Below are 16931 nucleotides of genomic sequence, written 5' to 3'. Positions count from 1 at the left end.
AGGATAGAAAAAAAAACCCAGTGTATATATTAACAGGGATGGTTAGAAATAAACATTTTGACTTTCTAAATTAAAATAAAAAAAAAGGAAAACGCATAAAGTGAGCAAAGATATTTAAAAAACCATGCCTTTACATTGGCTGATTGTTCCCAGGAAGCAAAGCCAATCAGGTACTGGGTCTCCCTATTGAAGGAGGGCGGTTTTAGAGCTTTTTAGTGTGTTTGTCCAGTAAAGGTGGATGTAGTGAGTGTAGTGAGTGTAGAATTAAGGGGCCATGCCAAGGTGTTTGAAAGACCGAAGCAGTAAGTCAGCTTTACGTTAACTTATTTCATTGTCAGACAATCCACATAAGGTTTTTTAAGGAATAAGCCTATTCCATGAGACTGGAGCTTCAGCTCCATCAGCCTCTATGTTAATCTGGCCCTGCGTGTACCAGACCTGATTTATCAACCTGTTTCAGTCCGTAATCCTGGCCCTGGCCTATCTGACTACTTTTTGCTGTTTCTGAACCAGCCTGTAAGTATTATCCTGTACACGTTTTTGTTTATTTTCAGTTTTTTATTGTGCTCCTCTTTGGCTTGGAGTATTTATCTAGTTTAGTTCTGTTTTAAGTGGTTACTGCTTTGTGTTAAACCACTAGGTCCAGCAGTGGTGTACTAAGGGTGGGGTGTGGGGTGCGGTCCGCCCCAGGTGCCACCAGGTAGGGGCTTGCCACCTGGACTGGCCTTTAGGAGGTGTGAGCTGTGTGGCTGCACAGGGCGCAATGGTAATAGGGGCGCTGGGCAGCTGACACAGCTCACACACAGGGGCCGGAAGCAGGAGAACTTTGGGAAAGGCTAGGGGCGGAGCCAAATCTTTGGTGGGGTGGAGCTAAATCACCCGTGGGGGCGGAGCTAAATCAGCAGCAGGGGCAGTGTCCACCCACTGCTGCTACACAGAGAGGGGAAGCAGGAAAGAGTCCCTGCTTCCCCAACAGCTACAGACCAAGGACTTCACTTCAGTGACTCCACTCCTCCTCCAGCCCAAACTGTCAGTAAGTGAGAGTGGCTGTGTGACTGTCTGTAACTGTATGTGTGACTGTCTGTGTATGTGTGTGTGTGTGTGACTGTCTTCCTGTGACTGTATGTGTGACTGTGTGTGTGACTGTCTTCCTGTGACTGTATGTGTGACTGTGTGTGTGACTGTCTGCCTGTGACTGTATGTGTGACTGTGTGTGTGACTGTCTGCCTGTGACTGTATGTGTGGCTGTGTGTGTGTCTGTCTGTGACTGTGTGTGTGATTGTCTCCCTGTGACTGTGTGTGTGTTACTGTGACAGTGTGTTTGACAGTCTGCCTGTACGACTGTCTGTGACTGCATGTGTAATGGTCTACCTGTGACTGTTTGTGTTACTGTCTGTCTGTAACTGTGTGTGTGTGTGAATGTCTGCTTGCGAATATCTGCAATTTTGCATAATGTGTAAATTGCAACTGCTCCACAGCTTAACAACCATTAACCAGCCCAAATAATATAATTTCATGCACCTGCTAATGCTCATACTACACTTAAATGGCTACCCAGCTACTCCTAAATCGCAATGAGCTCTCTTGGCCTTCGACTCCTATACCTTGACACACGGATCTCACTAGGCCTTCACTTACATAAGCTTCATACGGTCCCAGGTGGGCTTACAGCTACAACCTAATTTCGGCCTTCCTGTAGCTTGGGGTTATATATCAGCCTATTATACTGTGTTTAAGTACACCACTCCGTGTAAAAATAAAAATAAATAAACCAGATCGAATACCAGAGCATCACTCCTGTCCAATTCACAGTCCATTTCTGCTACTTTGGTACTATTAACCTAACTTGTTCATGCTATAATCATTACTTTACATTCACAGTCCATTTCTGCTACTTTGGTACAATTAAGCTACATTTGTTCATGCTATCATTACTTTACATACACCCGGCAGCTCGAGACTTACATTTGAAAATATTGGCCTTCCGCTGCAATACCTCTATACGCGTCCCTCACTAGTTCTTTACTCCATACATTACATGCGACCCTCTGTGAGCACTCCACTACAACACAATTTCTGCCACACATTTGGAAAATGACATACTACATTTCCAACTTTACAAGGGTCAACTGGATAGCACCCTCATTGGGGGCTGTATTATGACATGACCAACCACACTGATACCACCCAAAGTCCATGTGTGTGCGGTTAAGGGGACAATTGCATGGCCATCCCCTTTGATTATTCAGTAGCCCCCAACCACCATTTTAAGTTAGAAGGAGTAATATTAACCACCAAATGCTCATTTATTTTTTGTTTTTGAAATATGTTTTATTGTGATAGGAAAAAAAAATCCCAGCAGAGTACAGATCACTTCACACACAAATACGTATAAAAGTATTTTTCTCAATTTTCAATTTTCTACACTACAATAGCATGTGGAGTGTACAGAATATTTAAGGCAAATAAAATGACTTCTTTACTATCAATATTGAGCTTTATTTATTTTACAATGAGCACCATTCACCATCCTCTACCGTAGCAGCAGAACTCATGTAGTGGAGCACCATTGTCCCTAACCTCTTTCTTTTCTCTTGTCTTCATTTTTTTTTTTTTTTTTTTTGTAAGTTCCAACACCGCAATCTGTGGTGTGGTAAAAATAAGAAAACAAATTATAGATAGAGAATAGAAAAAAAAAATTTGACTGGGTAACAAGTGCTGGCGTGCTGCCACGTGGTTAACCCTTATGGTCAGAGATTTTTTTTAAATTCGCTAGTGTGCCCAGCAGCAATAGTCCTGATTATTACTGTACGTAAAAGCGAGTAAACGTTAATTTCTGAATATGCATCCTACTGAATGCATTCTATCCTGATTTTGTTGCTTTGCAAATTTTCCAGATTCTATACGTTCTATAGCACACAGAAAGCACTGATTTTATACCAGACAACAAATGTTTCCAGCCAAGTTACACAGATTCAGTCAGGAGGAGCGAATAAAGACTGGACTTGACTTCAGTAAATGTGACAATTTCAAGTCTGATTGCAACTCTGCCATTTTCACTGCCTGCTAATATTAGTTTTCTACAAGTTTTTCATCCGATGTCTGCAGACACTGCATGTTTAATCAAAACACCAGACACCGTGGACAGGGTGCCCATGGTGGGGTGACTTACACACTCAGTGTCAAAGCTCCTGCTGTCCAGTTAAAAACGTCTTCTCTGTTTGACCTCTGCCCATCCTAGGTCAAAGAAACTAGACACTCTGGTGGGAATGTATTTCCCATTTAAACAGAGGGTATGAACCCTTGCTTGACTACAGCTCCTATCATCCTCAGGAAGTTTATGGCTGGGACTAGTGGGAGTTAAATTGGATATAAGGGATAATAAGACACCCACTTGCTAAACAGCCTATGTGTTATATGATTCCAATCAACCTCATCTAGTCATTGGCAAAGCCTGCTAAGAATTGTAATCACAAAACCTCAAATAATTCATTTTACTAAAATTTCAACTCACATAGAAAAAAGGTTTGCATGAGAAAATACTGTTCAACCAATTTTCTGATGGTCAAGTGCTTGTTTACAGATTCAAATGAGCAGACCTCACAGGCGGGGAGGGAGCTGCTGGAATTAGTCTGGGCTACCCAGTACTGATACCGGTAGCTGAGATGTAACATCATCCCAGCCCTGGCATTAGTCAGTACAGAGCTGCAGGAGGCTGTGCAATCAATGTCCAGACTGATCCCAGCAGGTATCTTAGGGATAAAGGTTGACATAAAAATCAAATGTATGTGAGTGTGTGAATGCAAGTATGTGTGCATATGAATATGATTATGTGTATATGAATGTGTGTGTATGTATCACTGTATGACTTTGAGTGTGAATATTTATATGTGCGTATATAAATATTAGTATGTGTGTATAAATAGGAGCTTGTGTGCAAATGTGTGTGTATACAGTATATTAATGTGAGTGTATATGCATGTGTATGTATTACTGTATATTAATGTTTGTATCTGTGCGTGTATATGAATGCGAGCATGTGTGTATATGAGTGTGAGTCTGTGTGTTTATAATTTTCTGAACTAAAGGGAGTTACAAACATAATCCACAACCCCTCACCCCAAAAAATTCTACAGTTTCGAGGGGAGGAGGGTTTTGTCCGTATACAAGTCTGCCACAAATGCAGGCTACAGACATATTCCTCTGGTCTTCACATTCTGATAAAGCAGATTAAAGTTGTTGATACAGTTCTGGTGATTAATGCACCAGTTCCAAAACCTCTAGAAAGTAAGAGAATTTAAACATCTTGGCTGAATTGTCTGATTTGTTACTGTCTGATTAATTCCAATAAATATCATACACCAGGGATTACAATATACTACATTTTTAACGTTGAGGATCTTTACTCTAGGAAGAATTACGTATTTTAAAAAAACATGATTCAATATGAATCTATTTTAAAGTAAAATTAGGATAAGTTATTGAAGTAGTCAGAACAGAGAGAGCATGGATAATATATTAATCAAATATCAACTACTTCAAATCCAGTTAGGGAACCATGGTAACACAATCACATGCAAATAGACAGCGTGTTAAATCATTTGCAGCAAGTTACATTTTATTATTTCCCAAGTTCATTATTTTAGGCCAACTGTAAATATATGGACACACCACCAGCAAAAAAATATAAAAATAGAATGATCTCCAAGGAATAATTTAACCTGACATTTTCCTTTAAACTATAGATATATATACACACACACACACACATACAATAAACATCACAGTGAGAATTCCACTATTTACCTTAACATAAATGTCTTATATATGAATATACATATTCATATAAATTATAAATTAGCTTTAAGACAAAGTACTGCAAGAAACTCTACATATTACATTGTAATAGAAAGACATTCTCCACTTTCTTTATCACGGGTGCTCAACCCATGCCAAACTGGACACTTGTGGCTCACTGGACCCTTCAACATGGACAGCATAAGCAACCATCAAATATTTACTAATTCTGAAGCTTCAGACAAACCATCAACTGGTGCATGTCCTGTTTAATGACATCATAGCTTTTCAGAATTAATTAGAAGTCTACAAGTGCAGACATTGACTAATTGTCAAACCACACTGAAATTGTAATCTGCAGAATATCCTCCTAGGTGCGTGACGGCAAGCCTCTGCTCCAGGATGGGTTCCAAGAGTGTTCTGCACTCAAGAAAGGACCCTAAATGTGTTGACTAACCCCCCTCTCTGTGAATTTAACGGAGACTCCAAGGGATCTTTAAATGGAAATTATTGACCGTCAATGTGACTTAGACCTCAAATCTAATAATAGAGAAAGACTCACATCCGAAACGTTGGGGGGCCTTTGGTTTGGTTCGCCTTCTCTTTGGTACTGCTATTTATCATTGGTATGTAATTCATATTTTGTTGTTTCATACATTTCCTTATTAGCGTATTTATACTGTTAAGATATTTGCAGTGTGTGGTCAGGTTCTGATCTTGTTTGGTTGTATTTTTCATTTATTTCTTAGTATAGGTTTTCTTGTATCTTTTTAGTATTATTTATACATTTATGTATGGTATGTTTTAGTATGAATTTAATGAAGGTTACATTTTCTTTTTCTAACTTCTAATTTTTGACTGTAAAAAAAATCAAGCCACAGAACCACAGAAAGTAAGAGTTGCAGGTAATAAAAATGGAATTCAACATTTTTCTGTCTTGGCTATTTTTTTCCAGTTTGGCTAATATGCCTTTGAATTCCCAACAATTCTATCTTTAGTAAATAACCCTGTCTGTGTCTAATATTACCTTTACAAAAAATATTCAATCACAAAAAAACGGTAACATCGCTCTGTAGGTAATACAAATTAATTTACACGCTACAGATAATTACGGGAGAACTTGTTTTAAATGTAGTCTCTGTAAACACATGGTTACCCCCCCAATCTATATATACATGTATACACAGTTTTATTATGACACAGGGAGTCATTTTCAGATGTAATGTTTACAACAAACAGGGAAAATATTTGGATAAGCTGGTGTGCGTGTCACTAGGCAACATCCTATCTCCTCCCAACTGGAAAAGTGCACAGAGAATAATACGATTTTAACTTCCCAAAAGGGAGTACGAAAAGCATTTGACTTTTTTTTTCTCTCTCCCAGAAACCCTAAGGGAAGTCGTTACAAACAAAATGATCACTGCCTAAAGAACACAATCGAACATTTCCTTAATTGTATTTTTGATCTTGGACTATATGAAATAGATATAATGCTTAAAAAAAACTCAAGATGATTTTTAAACATAAAAAAAAGAAACTACAAAATATCAAATATATAAATGTCTTTACATTATTTATTTCGGTATGTGAAAAATAATTCAACATTCCACGATTTATATCCTCCTTGGTAATTCAAGTGATACAGAGTACACATAATCTTGTCCCCAATTCCTAGCATGCACGTGCAGCCTTGGAATTGTGGGTTGCCTCCTTTCGCATTGGACAGTTGGAGGCTGTGTGCATGTCCTCTGTCTATATCCAAGTGAGGGAAAGTAATAATTATTTGCTCACTTCCTGTTATTTTGACATCATCATAAACAGACAAATAACGGCAGCGCTGAATGCAGATAAAACTAGTGAAAGAACATTTTAACTTAAATGTGTGTCCACGTACACTGGTGCAAAAAGCTTTAATCTCAATCAGGAAGTCACTCTGTTTGAATAGCTACTAACTGGTTACATCTAATTGGTGAATGTGACAGATACTGTGTGTATACACATCAGCCATAACATGAAAGCAACTGACAGGGGAAGTAAATAAAATTGATTATATCATTACAATGGCATCTGTTAAGGGATGGGGTATATGTAGCAAGTGAACAGTCAGTTCTTGAATTTCATGTGTTGGTAGCAGAAAAATTGTCAAGCAAATATATCTGAGTGACTTTGATAAGGGCTAAGGACTGGGTCAGATAAGCTGAAAAACGGCAAGTCTTGTTGGGTGTTCCTTTTATACAGTGGTTAGTACTTATCAAAATTGGTGCAAGGAAGGACAACTGGTGGACCTGTGTCAGGGACATGGATGCTCAAGGCTTACTGATGCATGTGGGGAGTGAAGGCAAGTTTGTCTTGTCCAATCACACTGAAGAGCTACTGTAACTCAAACAGCTGAAAAACATAATGCTGGTCAGAATACACAGTGCATCACAGTTTGCTGCTTATAGGGCTGCATAGCCACAGACTGGAAAGATTGTGCACCACCAAAAGCTCCTCGGGTGGGGACATGAGCATCAGAACTGGAGCATGGAGCAATAGAAAAAGATTGACTGGTCTGATGAATCGTGTTTTCTTTTAGATCAGGTGTATGTCAGGGTGCGTGTATGTTGTTTACCTGGAGAAGAGATGGCAGCAGGATGCACTATGGGAAGAAGGTAGGGTGGTAGAGGCAATCCTGGCAGTCATGTGGGTGTTACTTTGACACATACCATCTACCTAGAGATTGTTGCAGACCATGTACACCCCTTTATAGCAATGGTGCTCCCTGGTGGAAGTGGCCTCTTTGAAGAAGATAATGCACCTTGCCACACTGCAAAGATTATTTAGGAAAGGTTTGAGGAACATGACAAATAGTTTAAGGTGTTGGCTTGGCCTATTAAATTCCCCAGATCTCAATCCCTGCAAAACGGGGTCATCGACAACTATCCAGCGGACTTTAAGATGCAGAAGGGGACTGGGCACTAGGACCATGCACAGAGCACTTTACCAGGACTTTTAGGGGAAAGCCAGTCAGTCAGCCTGGTCACCTTTTTTAGGAGGTTTTTTTTTTTTTTGGTTTTTTTTTTTTAAGCATTGCTCAAAAGTGATTTTCTTTAGTGTATCCTTTTAAAAAAAAAAAAAATACTAGTTGCACAGTAATGTTAGACAATAACAACTGTTTTTTTTTTTCCTCCTCTGTGCTTCAGGGTCAAACTCATGGTTAGTTCAGATGCATTAGCTTGTCTTTGGATTGCTTTCTCATTCTTGCGTATATGTAATCTATATCAGCTCAATATTCTTGCCGCGGAGTCTGCGTTGGACTTTTATCTTCGCGGATGGTTTTGTGAAATGTTATTAAACATCACGTTTTTTAATTGGTTAAAATCCTCACTCTAGCAATGGTTTGTTTTTTAAATTTACTTAAAAAAAAATGTTCTGCCATTTAGGAATGGAGGATGGGAAAAATATTTCATTCATACTCACAATTTGTGTTACTGGCTGACAATGAAATTAGTTAAAGTAAAGCTGACTTTGCGCTCTATGCAAATTGTCTTGCTTCTTCAGTCTCTCTAACACTGTGTCATGTCCCCTTTCTTCCACATTCACTACATACACCTTTTCTCTGTCCCAGACTGTATACCCGGAGCTTAGCATATCTCCACCAGATACATGGAACTTGAGAGGTATGGCTGTTTTAGTGTTTTCTGTCAATAAGATTCTGTAATTAGCCCCATCAGAATTGTCAGCACCAGGCCTCATGGACTCTTAATCTGGCCCTGGCTACATCCCCAATACCCACACACACTACATCACATATACACTGAAGCTGACGGTAATTACTCTAGTTGTGTTATCTTCTGAATTTCAAGTTAAAATATATGGGTCTTATAGATGGTTTTATAATCAGAAAAATATGTTAAGTTCCATTCTTTTTATCTCATAATAGTTTGGCAAAATCGAAAGCATTAATAATGTTTTCTTTACATATACTATAGCATTGCATGTTACGAGACATTATACTTTCTGTTTTCTTTAATGTGTTTTCCTCATCAATCATGGCAGCATTTACTCATGGGTTAGCTTGTCCCCTCACACCAGAAAGGACAGGAAATAGAACTATGAAACTGGTATAAATAGATCATCCCCCTTCCCATCAGGTAGTCTTTTTTTTTTTATCCATTACAAGATGGGTTCCTTTTTTCTTACGAGAGTTTGTCTTCTATTGGTTTAGCCTTGTTCCTCTAGGTTTGGCTATCATGGTCTTAATTCCTATCTCCAGGATATTTCAGACATTTGAGACATGCCTGGGGGTTGCTGACCTAGCAGCCCATAGGGTAAATTAACTTGTCTGAACAGATTTTAGGACAATATCCTATGGATTACTTGTTTGGCTTATTTAAAGTCTTCTAAGGTTTATACAGCTCAATAATGGGTTTATAGCTATTAGCTGTTTTTGAACTCTGTCCCTCCCTCGATATATACTGCTTGGGTATTCTCTTTGGGTAAATACTGCCATGATTGATCAGGAATAAGGAAAATTGTTTCATACGTACCATAATTTTATTTTCCTGATAATTATTCATGGCAGCATTACGTTCCCACCCATATATTATAGGAGTTGTGAAGCTAGTTACTAAGACTGCCTGATGGGAAGGGGGAGGATCCATGTATACCAGTTTCAGAGTTCTATTTCCCGTCCTTTCTGCGGTGAGGAGCTAACCCATGAGTAAATGCTGCCATGAATAATGATCAGAATAAGAAAATTACGGTAACTATGAAACAATTTTCCTTATTATAGCACATATATCTCATTTATTAACCACGCTGAGAAAATGACTTGCAGTATTTATTTAAATGAAACACAACATCATTGGTCAATTTTTGCTGTCTTTTCCAAGAAATTAAAATTATATAAATGTGAGAATCATTAGCATCTTATTTCTTCAATTTCTAAGAATAAGTAACTGGATATACTTACTGGTACTTCCACGTACTTCGAGGCAGCTTTCACCTGCAAAGCAAATTAATGGTGAATAATTAACCAAATAATTAGATATGGAACGTTGTCAGCCTTTTTAAATTTATGCATTAATATCTCAGTTGGGAGATTTGCTAATTACCTATTTTTCTATTGAAATAAAATTGTAAGATGAAGTAGCAGTTTAATTTAATTATTCCTACCATTATACTTTGCACATGAATTGGAAAATACAGATTTTTATAAAATACTTTTTAAAATTCTTATGCTTATATTGAGAATTGTTTATTTATACGAGCTGTTACTAGATGCGTTGATTTTAAAACATTTTAACAATAAAAAAACCACCGTAAAAGTTCACATTTTTTTTAATAGAAACATCATCTACATGTTCTATATCCACATACAATTGTATGAAACATCTTCTGTTACAACTCTTGTGAAATAATAAATGCAAATGTAACAAAACAATGTTTCTGATGTGCACATAAAAGTTACAAGTTTCTTATTATTTAAAAAAATATATATAATGTAACCAAATAATATAGAGAGTGTGATTGATCCCCAGCTGAAATGAACACATTTTTTTTTTTTTTGAGATTAGGGGTTACTGAGAATCTTGTTCTTGTGAGGCAACGGTCTTTTATGTGATGGGAACATAAGTGAGCAGAGAAAAGTACAATGTGTGAAGCGAGAATTATGACAGAAGACTAGAACCTAAAGTAACATAGAATCAAAAAAGGAGGCAATAGTTAAAATTAAAAATATGACATTTATTGTCAAATTATATTTAACTGGATAACAATAAGGATTGACCAGACTTGAAGTTTTGGGAGAGATTGAGAAAAAATAATGTTACAATTGGGGTTATTAATGTGAAATAATGGAGAATTATTTTTGTTACTCAAACCTGTTGCCGTGTCAAAGCAAAAATTAAATAAATAGGGTGATAATCTCATTAGATTTTTGCACAAGCTGTATGCCATCATACGGGAAAGTAATGTTGAGATTAGGATGTGGCAGTGGACATCTGAGATGTAAATTTAGTTCTAAAACATGAATTTAAGACATTGCATTCCAATAGGCAAAAAAACAACCCCGTTTATAATCCATGGCTCCATTCGCCTAATTTCCAATGAATACTTACAGTGAATGTCAGTATAGAAGAGAATAACGTCCCTTCGTCATATCGTGCCAGCTTAGACAATACACCTTCCAGCACTGAAATAAACTTTGAATAAATATATTAGAGTAATTGGCTAATAAAGCAGATACCGCAACAACAGAACAGAGTGTGCAAACAACAAAAGTTTTGTTTCTGAATTATAGATATATAAATATAGATATATACCTCACTAATAGGAAATATCGGTGGGAGAGACCAGAGACTACTCGTGTTAGCAGCTGATGTATAGACAAATCCTTATCCCTGGATACGGGTAAGAATAGGGTAAACTGGTATGATACACTGGCTAATGAATGCCAAACAGAACCACAAAACGTGTAACCATATAGAGGTATAGAGGCATTAAAGCCTCAACAGAGTTACACTAGAGGGTACTGCAACATGCAGTCTCTGGTCTCTCCCACCGATATTTCCTATTAGTGAGGTATATATCTAGAGCAACATTTTTCTATGCTCAGATCTTTCCCATAGCTCCCTGAGCCCCTTAAGATCTCCTCTTTCACTATTTGGGTGCATTTTCCTATTTATTTTTTATTTTTCATTATCGTTTTGTTCATGATTATGTATACCTAATTAAAGATTATAAATTTTAACAGACAACTGAGATCTGTATCTCACCAGTGTTTCCTAGACCTATGGTCTCTGGTTTACACTATCTTTTTTTCTATAACTAACAATATCTGCAGAAACAACAGAAATGAACAAACAAAGTGAAAACTTCCTCCTACACGGATTTAGAGGTTGAGCAGGTATTTTGAACCTGGCTGATATAATCAATGGAATACATTTATCGTATGGTATTAAGTGCACTCCATAACACAAAGCCACGTTAAAGAAACAATCAAAGTAACTTATTCCCAAAATGCATTGACTAGAATGTATCTACCAGTATGGCTTACTCAGTCCTAAGTTTGAAACTTAGACAACCTATGCTACTAGTGGTCCGTTAAACCTTCATTTCCAGTTAAAGTAACCCAGGCCTTTTCATCTCAAAGAAGTAGTCAGGACACAGTGATGCTGTCCTTATAATCCTGTAGTGTAAAACACTGCATTTTATTTTTAAACATGCCATGATTACATTGCAGGGTTACACTTACCTGTAGTAGCCGTCTTCTTGACAATCACTAGAAGTACTTTTGCGGCACTGACTAATTAAAACTAAGTCATGGGATGTGGAAGCCCCCATAGGAAAGCATTGATTCAATGTTTTCTTATGAAAAAAACTTGTATGTGCACCTTGTATGACGCTTGCCACGAATGTGTAACAGGACCCAGTGCTCCTCTATGCCTCCTCCATGATGTCACGGGAGGCGAAGAGGTGAGCGAAAAGCGTAACTTTATTATTTTTATGGCAAACAATAAGGGGGGCTGTACTTAGGCCTATATTTAGCTTAGAATAATCTCAGTGGAGATGAAAATGTTGCGTGATTTTCCCGTTGTTCCAATGAAACTCCTGCAAAAGTGATCCCGAGTGCCTGGACTATATTGTTCTTTTTACCATTGGATTGGGACAAGTCAGCCTCAGATCTGGATGCACCATGAGCAGTGAGAAATAATAGTGTGCATTCTTCTTTATGTTTTTGTATGGAAAGGTATGTGCAAGGAAAGCTTTTGTTACTTACAATGGTCTTTATGATAAGAAATAAATATAATTTAATACAACAAAACAAATGTGTTAGGCCGATATCTAGACATGAACACTATAAATACGGTATAAATGTAGCAATGCTATATACACGCACTCATTGCAGAAACAGCGACTTGCCTTTAAAGTCTACTGAGACTATTTATGTCTACGACTGCTGCCTTTGAACACAATTCATGTTAATAGACCTCAACGTTGTTACCTGACAATACATTCACAAAGGGTTTTAACCGTGTTTGATGGAATGTGATTAAATATTGTGAGAGAGTGAAACAAAAAGCATTAGAACACATCTACCTTGGAAACCAGGAGTGATATGATTTCTGTAACAGTTTCTTCAATTAAGTCATCTATTTTCGAGTGGTACTGTTGCTGCATTTTCAAGGAAAAAAAAAAAGACAAAGCAACAATGTAAATAAAAGAATATAACATACCAATGCAATTCAATAGAAATGGAAAAATATAATAATAATGTATAATAATTTGTGTACAAAAAAACAATTTGTGCTGGCACTCAATTAAGTGTTAGGTGCCGGTATTCGAGGTATAACCCTACTAAAAAACCTCCTAATCAATATCATAAACACATATGAATACCGCACTCAATCAATAGCATAAATAAATGTTAAACCTATGCTTAATTTCATAGTATTTATTGTAAAGCTTATAAGTATAATTCATAAAGATAATGGTATTTCATCAGATTGGCACATAATTCATCTTGTATACACAAACTATGTACAAATATCTATCTAGACACAGTATCTTCCTATGTGTAATGAATAGTTCAAAAAAGTGAAAAAAATGGAAAAAATGAGTCAAAAAAGATAAAGAGAAAAAAATGAAAAAAGGCAAAAAAGAAAAGAATAAAAATGAAAAAGACTGCAAAAATGAAAAAAATGGAAAAATAATGAAAAAATGAGAAAAATGCAAAAAATGAAAGAGATGAAAAAATATCAAATATAAAGGTCCTAATAAGTGGCAGTCCAGTATATAGTGCACTATATGTTTGCCCACTCTCTGTGGGTAGATCTCACCAATGTCGTCTGTTTCTTTATGCTGTATCCTGTAGGAAGGTGCTGTAGTCTGTGAGAGATGGTCTGGATGGAAGGGATGGATAAAACGATTTCCTGATGGTAGAAAGAGTGATCACCACTCTGTATCTGCTGGTGGTTGGTCAGATCTGTTTGTAGTAAATGAAGTCAATCGGCAGTATAAAGCTCCTTTGGAGATGGACTGTAGTATATAGAAGGGCTTTCCTTGTGAGCTTTCCTTGTGGATGGGCTGCGCGCTCGGGACATATGCGTCCCTTCGGTGGCCCCAGTGTCCGTGCTGTCAAAAGGAAAACATCAGGGTTTAAATATCCTAAGATTAGGCGGCAAACCCTGCCGCATTAAGTCCACGGTCCTACTTCCGCATTCCGACGCATACGTGCGTCATTGCGTCATGCGTATGTCACACAACTTTATTGAAAACGAGCATTCTGATAAAATTCTTTAAGCTAGCGAAAATACAGGGTGTTTGTGTTACCACAATGCATTTACAGATACGAATGAGAGTCGGACCGTGCAGTAGGGATCTATATATAAACCCCAATGCGAATAAGGATATAAATTTTATATAAACAATGGATTAATATGTACACCAATGATAATGCATAGGTACTGCATCAATGGATGCATATCTTATAGACAGACTTGCATACACTTAAAACACAGAATAGTATATTGTATTGTTATGTTAATGCTCACCTGTAACAGGAGATCAAGAGGGAAAAAGCGAAATCTTGTTGTGAGAAAGCTAGTTGGGTAACCAGCTGTATGAAAAAGAAAGAACAACTATTATATTCTCCAATAGAGATTTGGTTAAAACTGCAAAAAATATACAAAAATATATTTAATAGACAATGAAAGGGAGGAGGAAGAAAAAGTTTTTTAACAGGTTTATTAGGAAAAGGTAACTAGTTCAATGCAATCGACCTGTCTACTATGACTCCACTGTGTCCCTAGACCCTGTCTGTGGGGGACCCTGTAATAGCGACAGGTAGCAGACCCTTAAGAGTCAAATTGTTGGCAGGAAAGAGCCACGGACCAAAATTGGTCAAGGGGAGCCTCTGTACGGAGCACAAAATCCCAGATCAGACAATAGTGAGGATATCGGGATGTAAATATTTTATAAGAAATGTTTAAGGTCATAATCCTCATTGAGTCCTAGCGGTGACAGAGTCTCCAAGATACTGATCCATTTAGTCTCTCTCTGGAGTAAGAGCTTCTGTCTGTCTCCCCCCCTTCGTAGGGGTGGGATTCTGTCTAGGATTTGGAACCTCAATTGGTTCACGTTGTGGCCATGTATTTTAAAATGTCTGGGTACCGGAGCTTCCACTTTATTGTGTAATAAATATATGTGGGGGAGACCATCAGGCCAGTGAAAGAGCGGATAGGGGAGCACAAAAGGAGCATCAGGGCGGCATTATTACACAATAAAGTGGAAGCTCCGGTACCCAGACATTTTAAAATACATGGCCACAACGTGAACCAATTGAGGTTCCAAATCCTAGACAGAATCCCACCCCTACGAAGGGGGGGAGACAGACAGAAGCTCTTACTCCAGAGAGAGACTAAATGGATCAGTATCTTGGAGACTCTGTCACCGCTAGGACTCAATGAGGATTATGACCTTAAACATTTCTTATAAAATATTTACATCCCGATATCCTCACTATTGTCTGATCTGGGATTTTGTGCTCCGTACAGAGGCTCCCCTTGACCAATTTTGGTCCGTGGCTCTTTCCTGCCAACAATTTGACTCTTAAGGGTCCGCTACCTGTCGCTATTACAGGGTCCCCCACAGACAGGGTCTAGGGACACAGTGGAGTCATAGTAGACAGGTCGATTGCATTGAACTAGTTACCTTTTCCTAATAAACCTGTTAAAAAACTTTTTCTTCCTCCTCCCTTTCATTGTCTATTAAATATATTTTTGTATATTTTTTGCAGTTTTAACCAAATCTCTATTGGAGAATATAATAGTTGTTCTTTCTTTTTCATACAGCTGGTTACCCAACTAGCTTTCTCACAACAAGATTTTGCTTTTTCCCTCTTGATCTCCTGTTACAGGTGAGCATTAACATAACAATACAATATACTATTCTGTGTTTTAAGTGTATGCAAGTCTGTCTATAAGATATGCATCCATTGATGCAGTACCTATGCATTATCATTGGTGTACATATTAATCCATTGTTTATATAAAATTTATATCCTTATTCGCATTGGGGTTTATATATAGATCCCTACTGCACGGTCCGACTCTCATTCGTATCTGTAAATGCATTGTGGTAACACAAACACCCTGTATTTTCGCTAGCTTAAAGAATTTTATCAGAATGCTCGTTTTCAATAAAGTTGTGTGACATACGCATGACGCAATGACGCACGTATGCGTCGGAATGCGGAAGTAGGACCGTGGACTTAATGCGGCAGGGTTTGCCGCCTAATCTTAGGATATTTAAACCCTGATGTTTTCCTTTTGACAGCACGGACACTGGGGCCACCGAAGGGACGCATATGTCCCGAGCGCGCAGCCCATCCACAAGGAAAGCTCACAAGGAAAGCCCTTCTATATACTACAGTCCATCTCCAAAGGAGCCTTATACTGCCGATTGATTTCATTTACTACAAACAGATCTGACCAACCACCAGCAGATACAGAGTGGTGATCACTCTTTCTACCATCAGGAAATCGTTTTATCCATCCCTTCCATCCAGACCATCTCTCACAGACTACAGCACCTTCCTACAGGATACAGCATAAAGAAACAGACGACATTGGTGAGATCTACCCACAGAGAGTGGGCAAACATATAGTGCACTATATACTGGACTGCCACTTATTAGGACCTTTATATTTGATATTTTTTCATCTCTTTCATTTTTTGCATTTTTCTCATTTTTTCATTATTTTTCCATTTTTTGCATTTTTGCAGTCTTTTTCATTTTTATTCTTTTCTTTTTTGCCTTTTTTCATTTTTTTCTCTTTATCTTTTTTGACTAATTTTTTCAATTTTTTTCACTTTTTTGAACTATTCATTACACATAGGAAGATACTGTGTCTAGATAGATATTTGTACATAGTTTGTGTATACAAGATGAATTATGTGCCAATCTGATGAAATACCATTATCTTTATGAATTATACTTATAAGCTTTACAATAAATACTATGAAATTAAGCATAGGTTTAACATTTATTTATGCTGTTGATTGAGTGCGGTATTCATATGTGTTCATAATAATTTGTGTACATGTTTAATATTATATTGAACACCAGGAGAACAAAACCTTGAAAACGA

The 16931-nt window shown here is 37.5% G+C and overlaps 1 protein-coding gene across 7 annotated transcripts in view; it reads right to left on the bottom strand.

Annotated features, from left to right (window-relative positions):
* The window catches only part of CADPS2 (calcium dependent secretion activator 2), a 416067-nt gene that overhangs the window by 62156 nt on the left and 336980 nt on the right, over nt 1–16931 (bottom strand). For 6 of the 7 annotated variants that reach the window (XM_063446829.1, XM_063446831.1, XM_063446824.1 and 3 more), the window contains 3 exons: nt 12880–12954; nt 10899–10982; nt 9752–9784 (listed from right to left, as the gene is read on the bottom strand). In XM_063446829.1, the coding sequence (XP_063302899.1) occupies nt 9752–9784; nt 10899–10982; nt 12880–12954 (192 nt within the window). The remainder of the gene's footprint in view (nt 1–9751; nt 9785–10898; nt 10983–12879; nt 12955–16931) is intronic. The other variant, XM_063446828.1, reaches the window with a different exon arrangement.

This window comes from Pelobates fuscus, chromosome 3 (assembly GCF_036172605.1).
Source record: "Pelobates fuscus isolate aPelFus1 chromosome 3, aPelFus1.pri, whole genome shotgun sequence".
Taxonomy (NCBI): Eukaryota; Metazoa; Chordata; class Amphibia; order Anura; family Pelobatidae; genus Pelobates; species Pelobates fuscus.
Note: the sequence above shows the minus strand (reverse complement) of the source record. Positions and strands in the feature narration are given on the sequence as shown.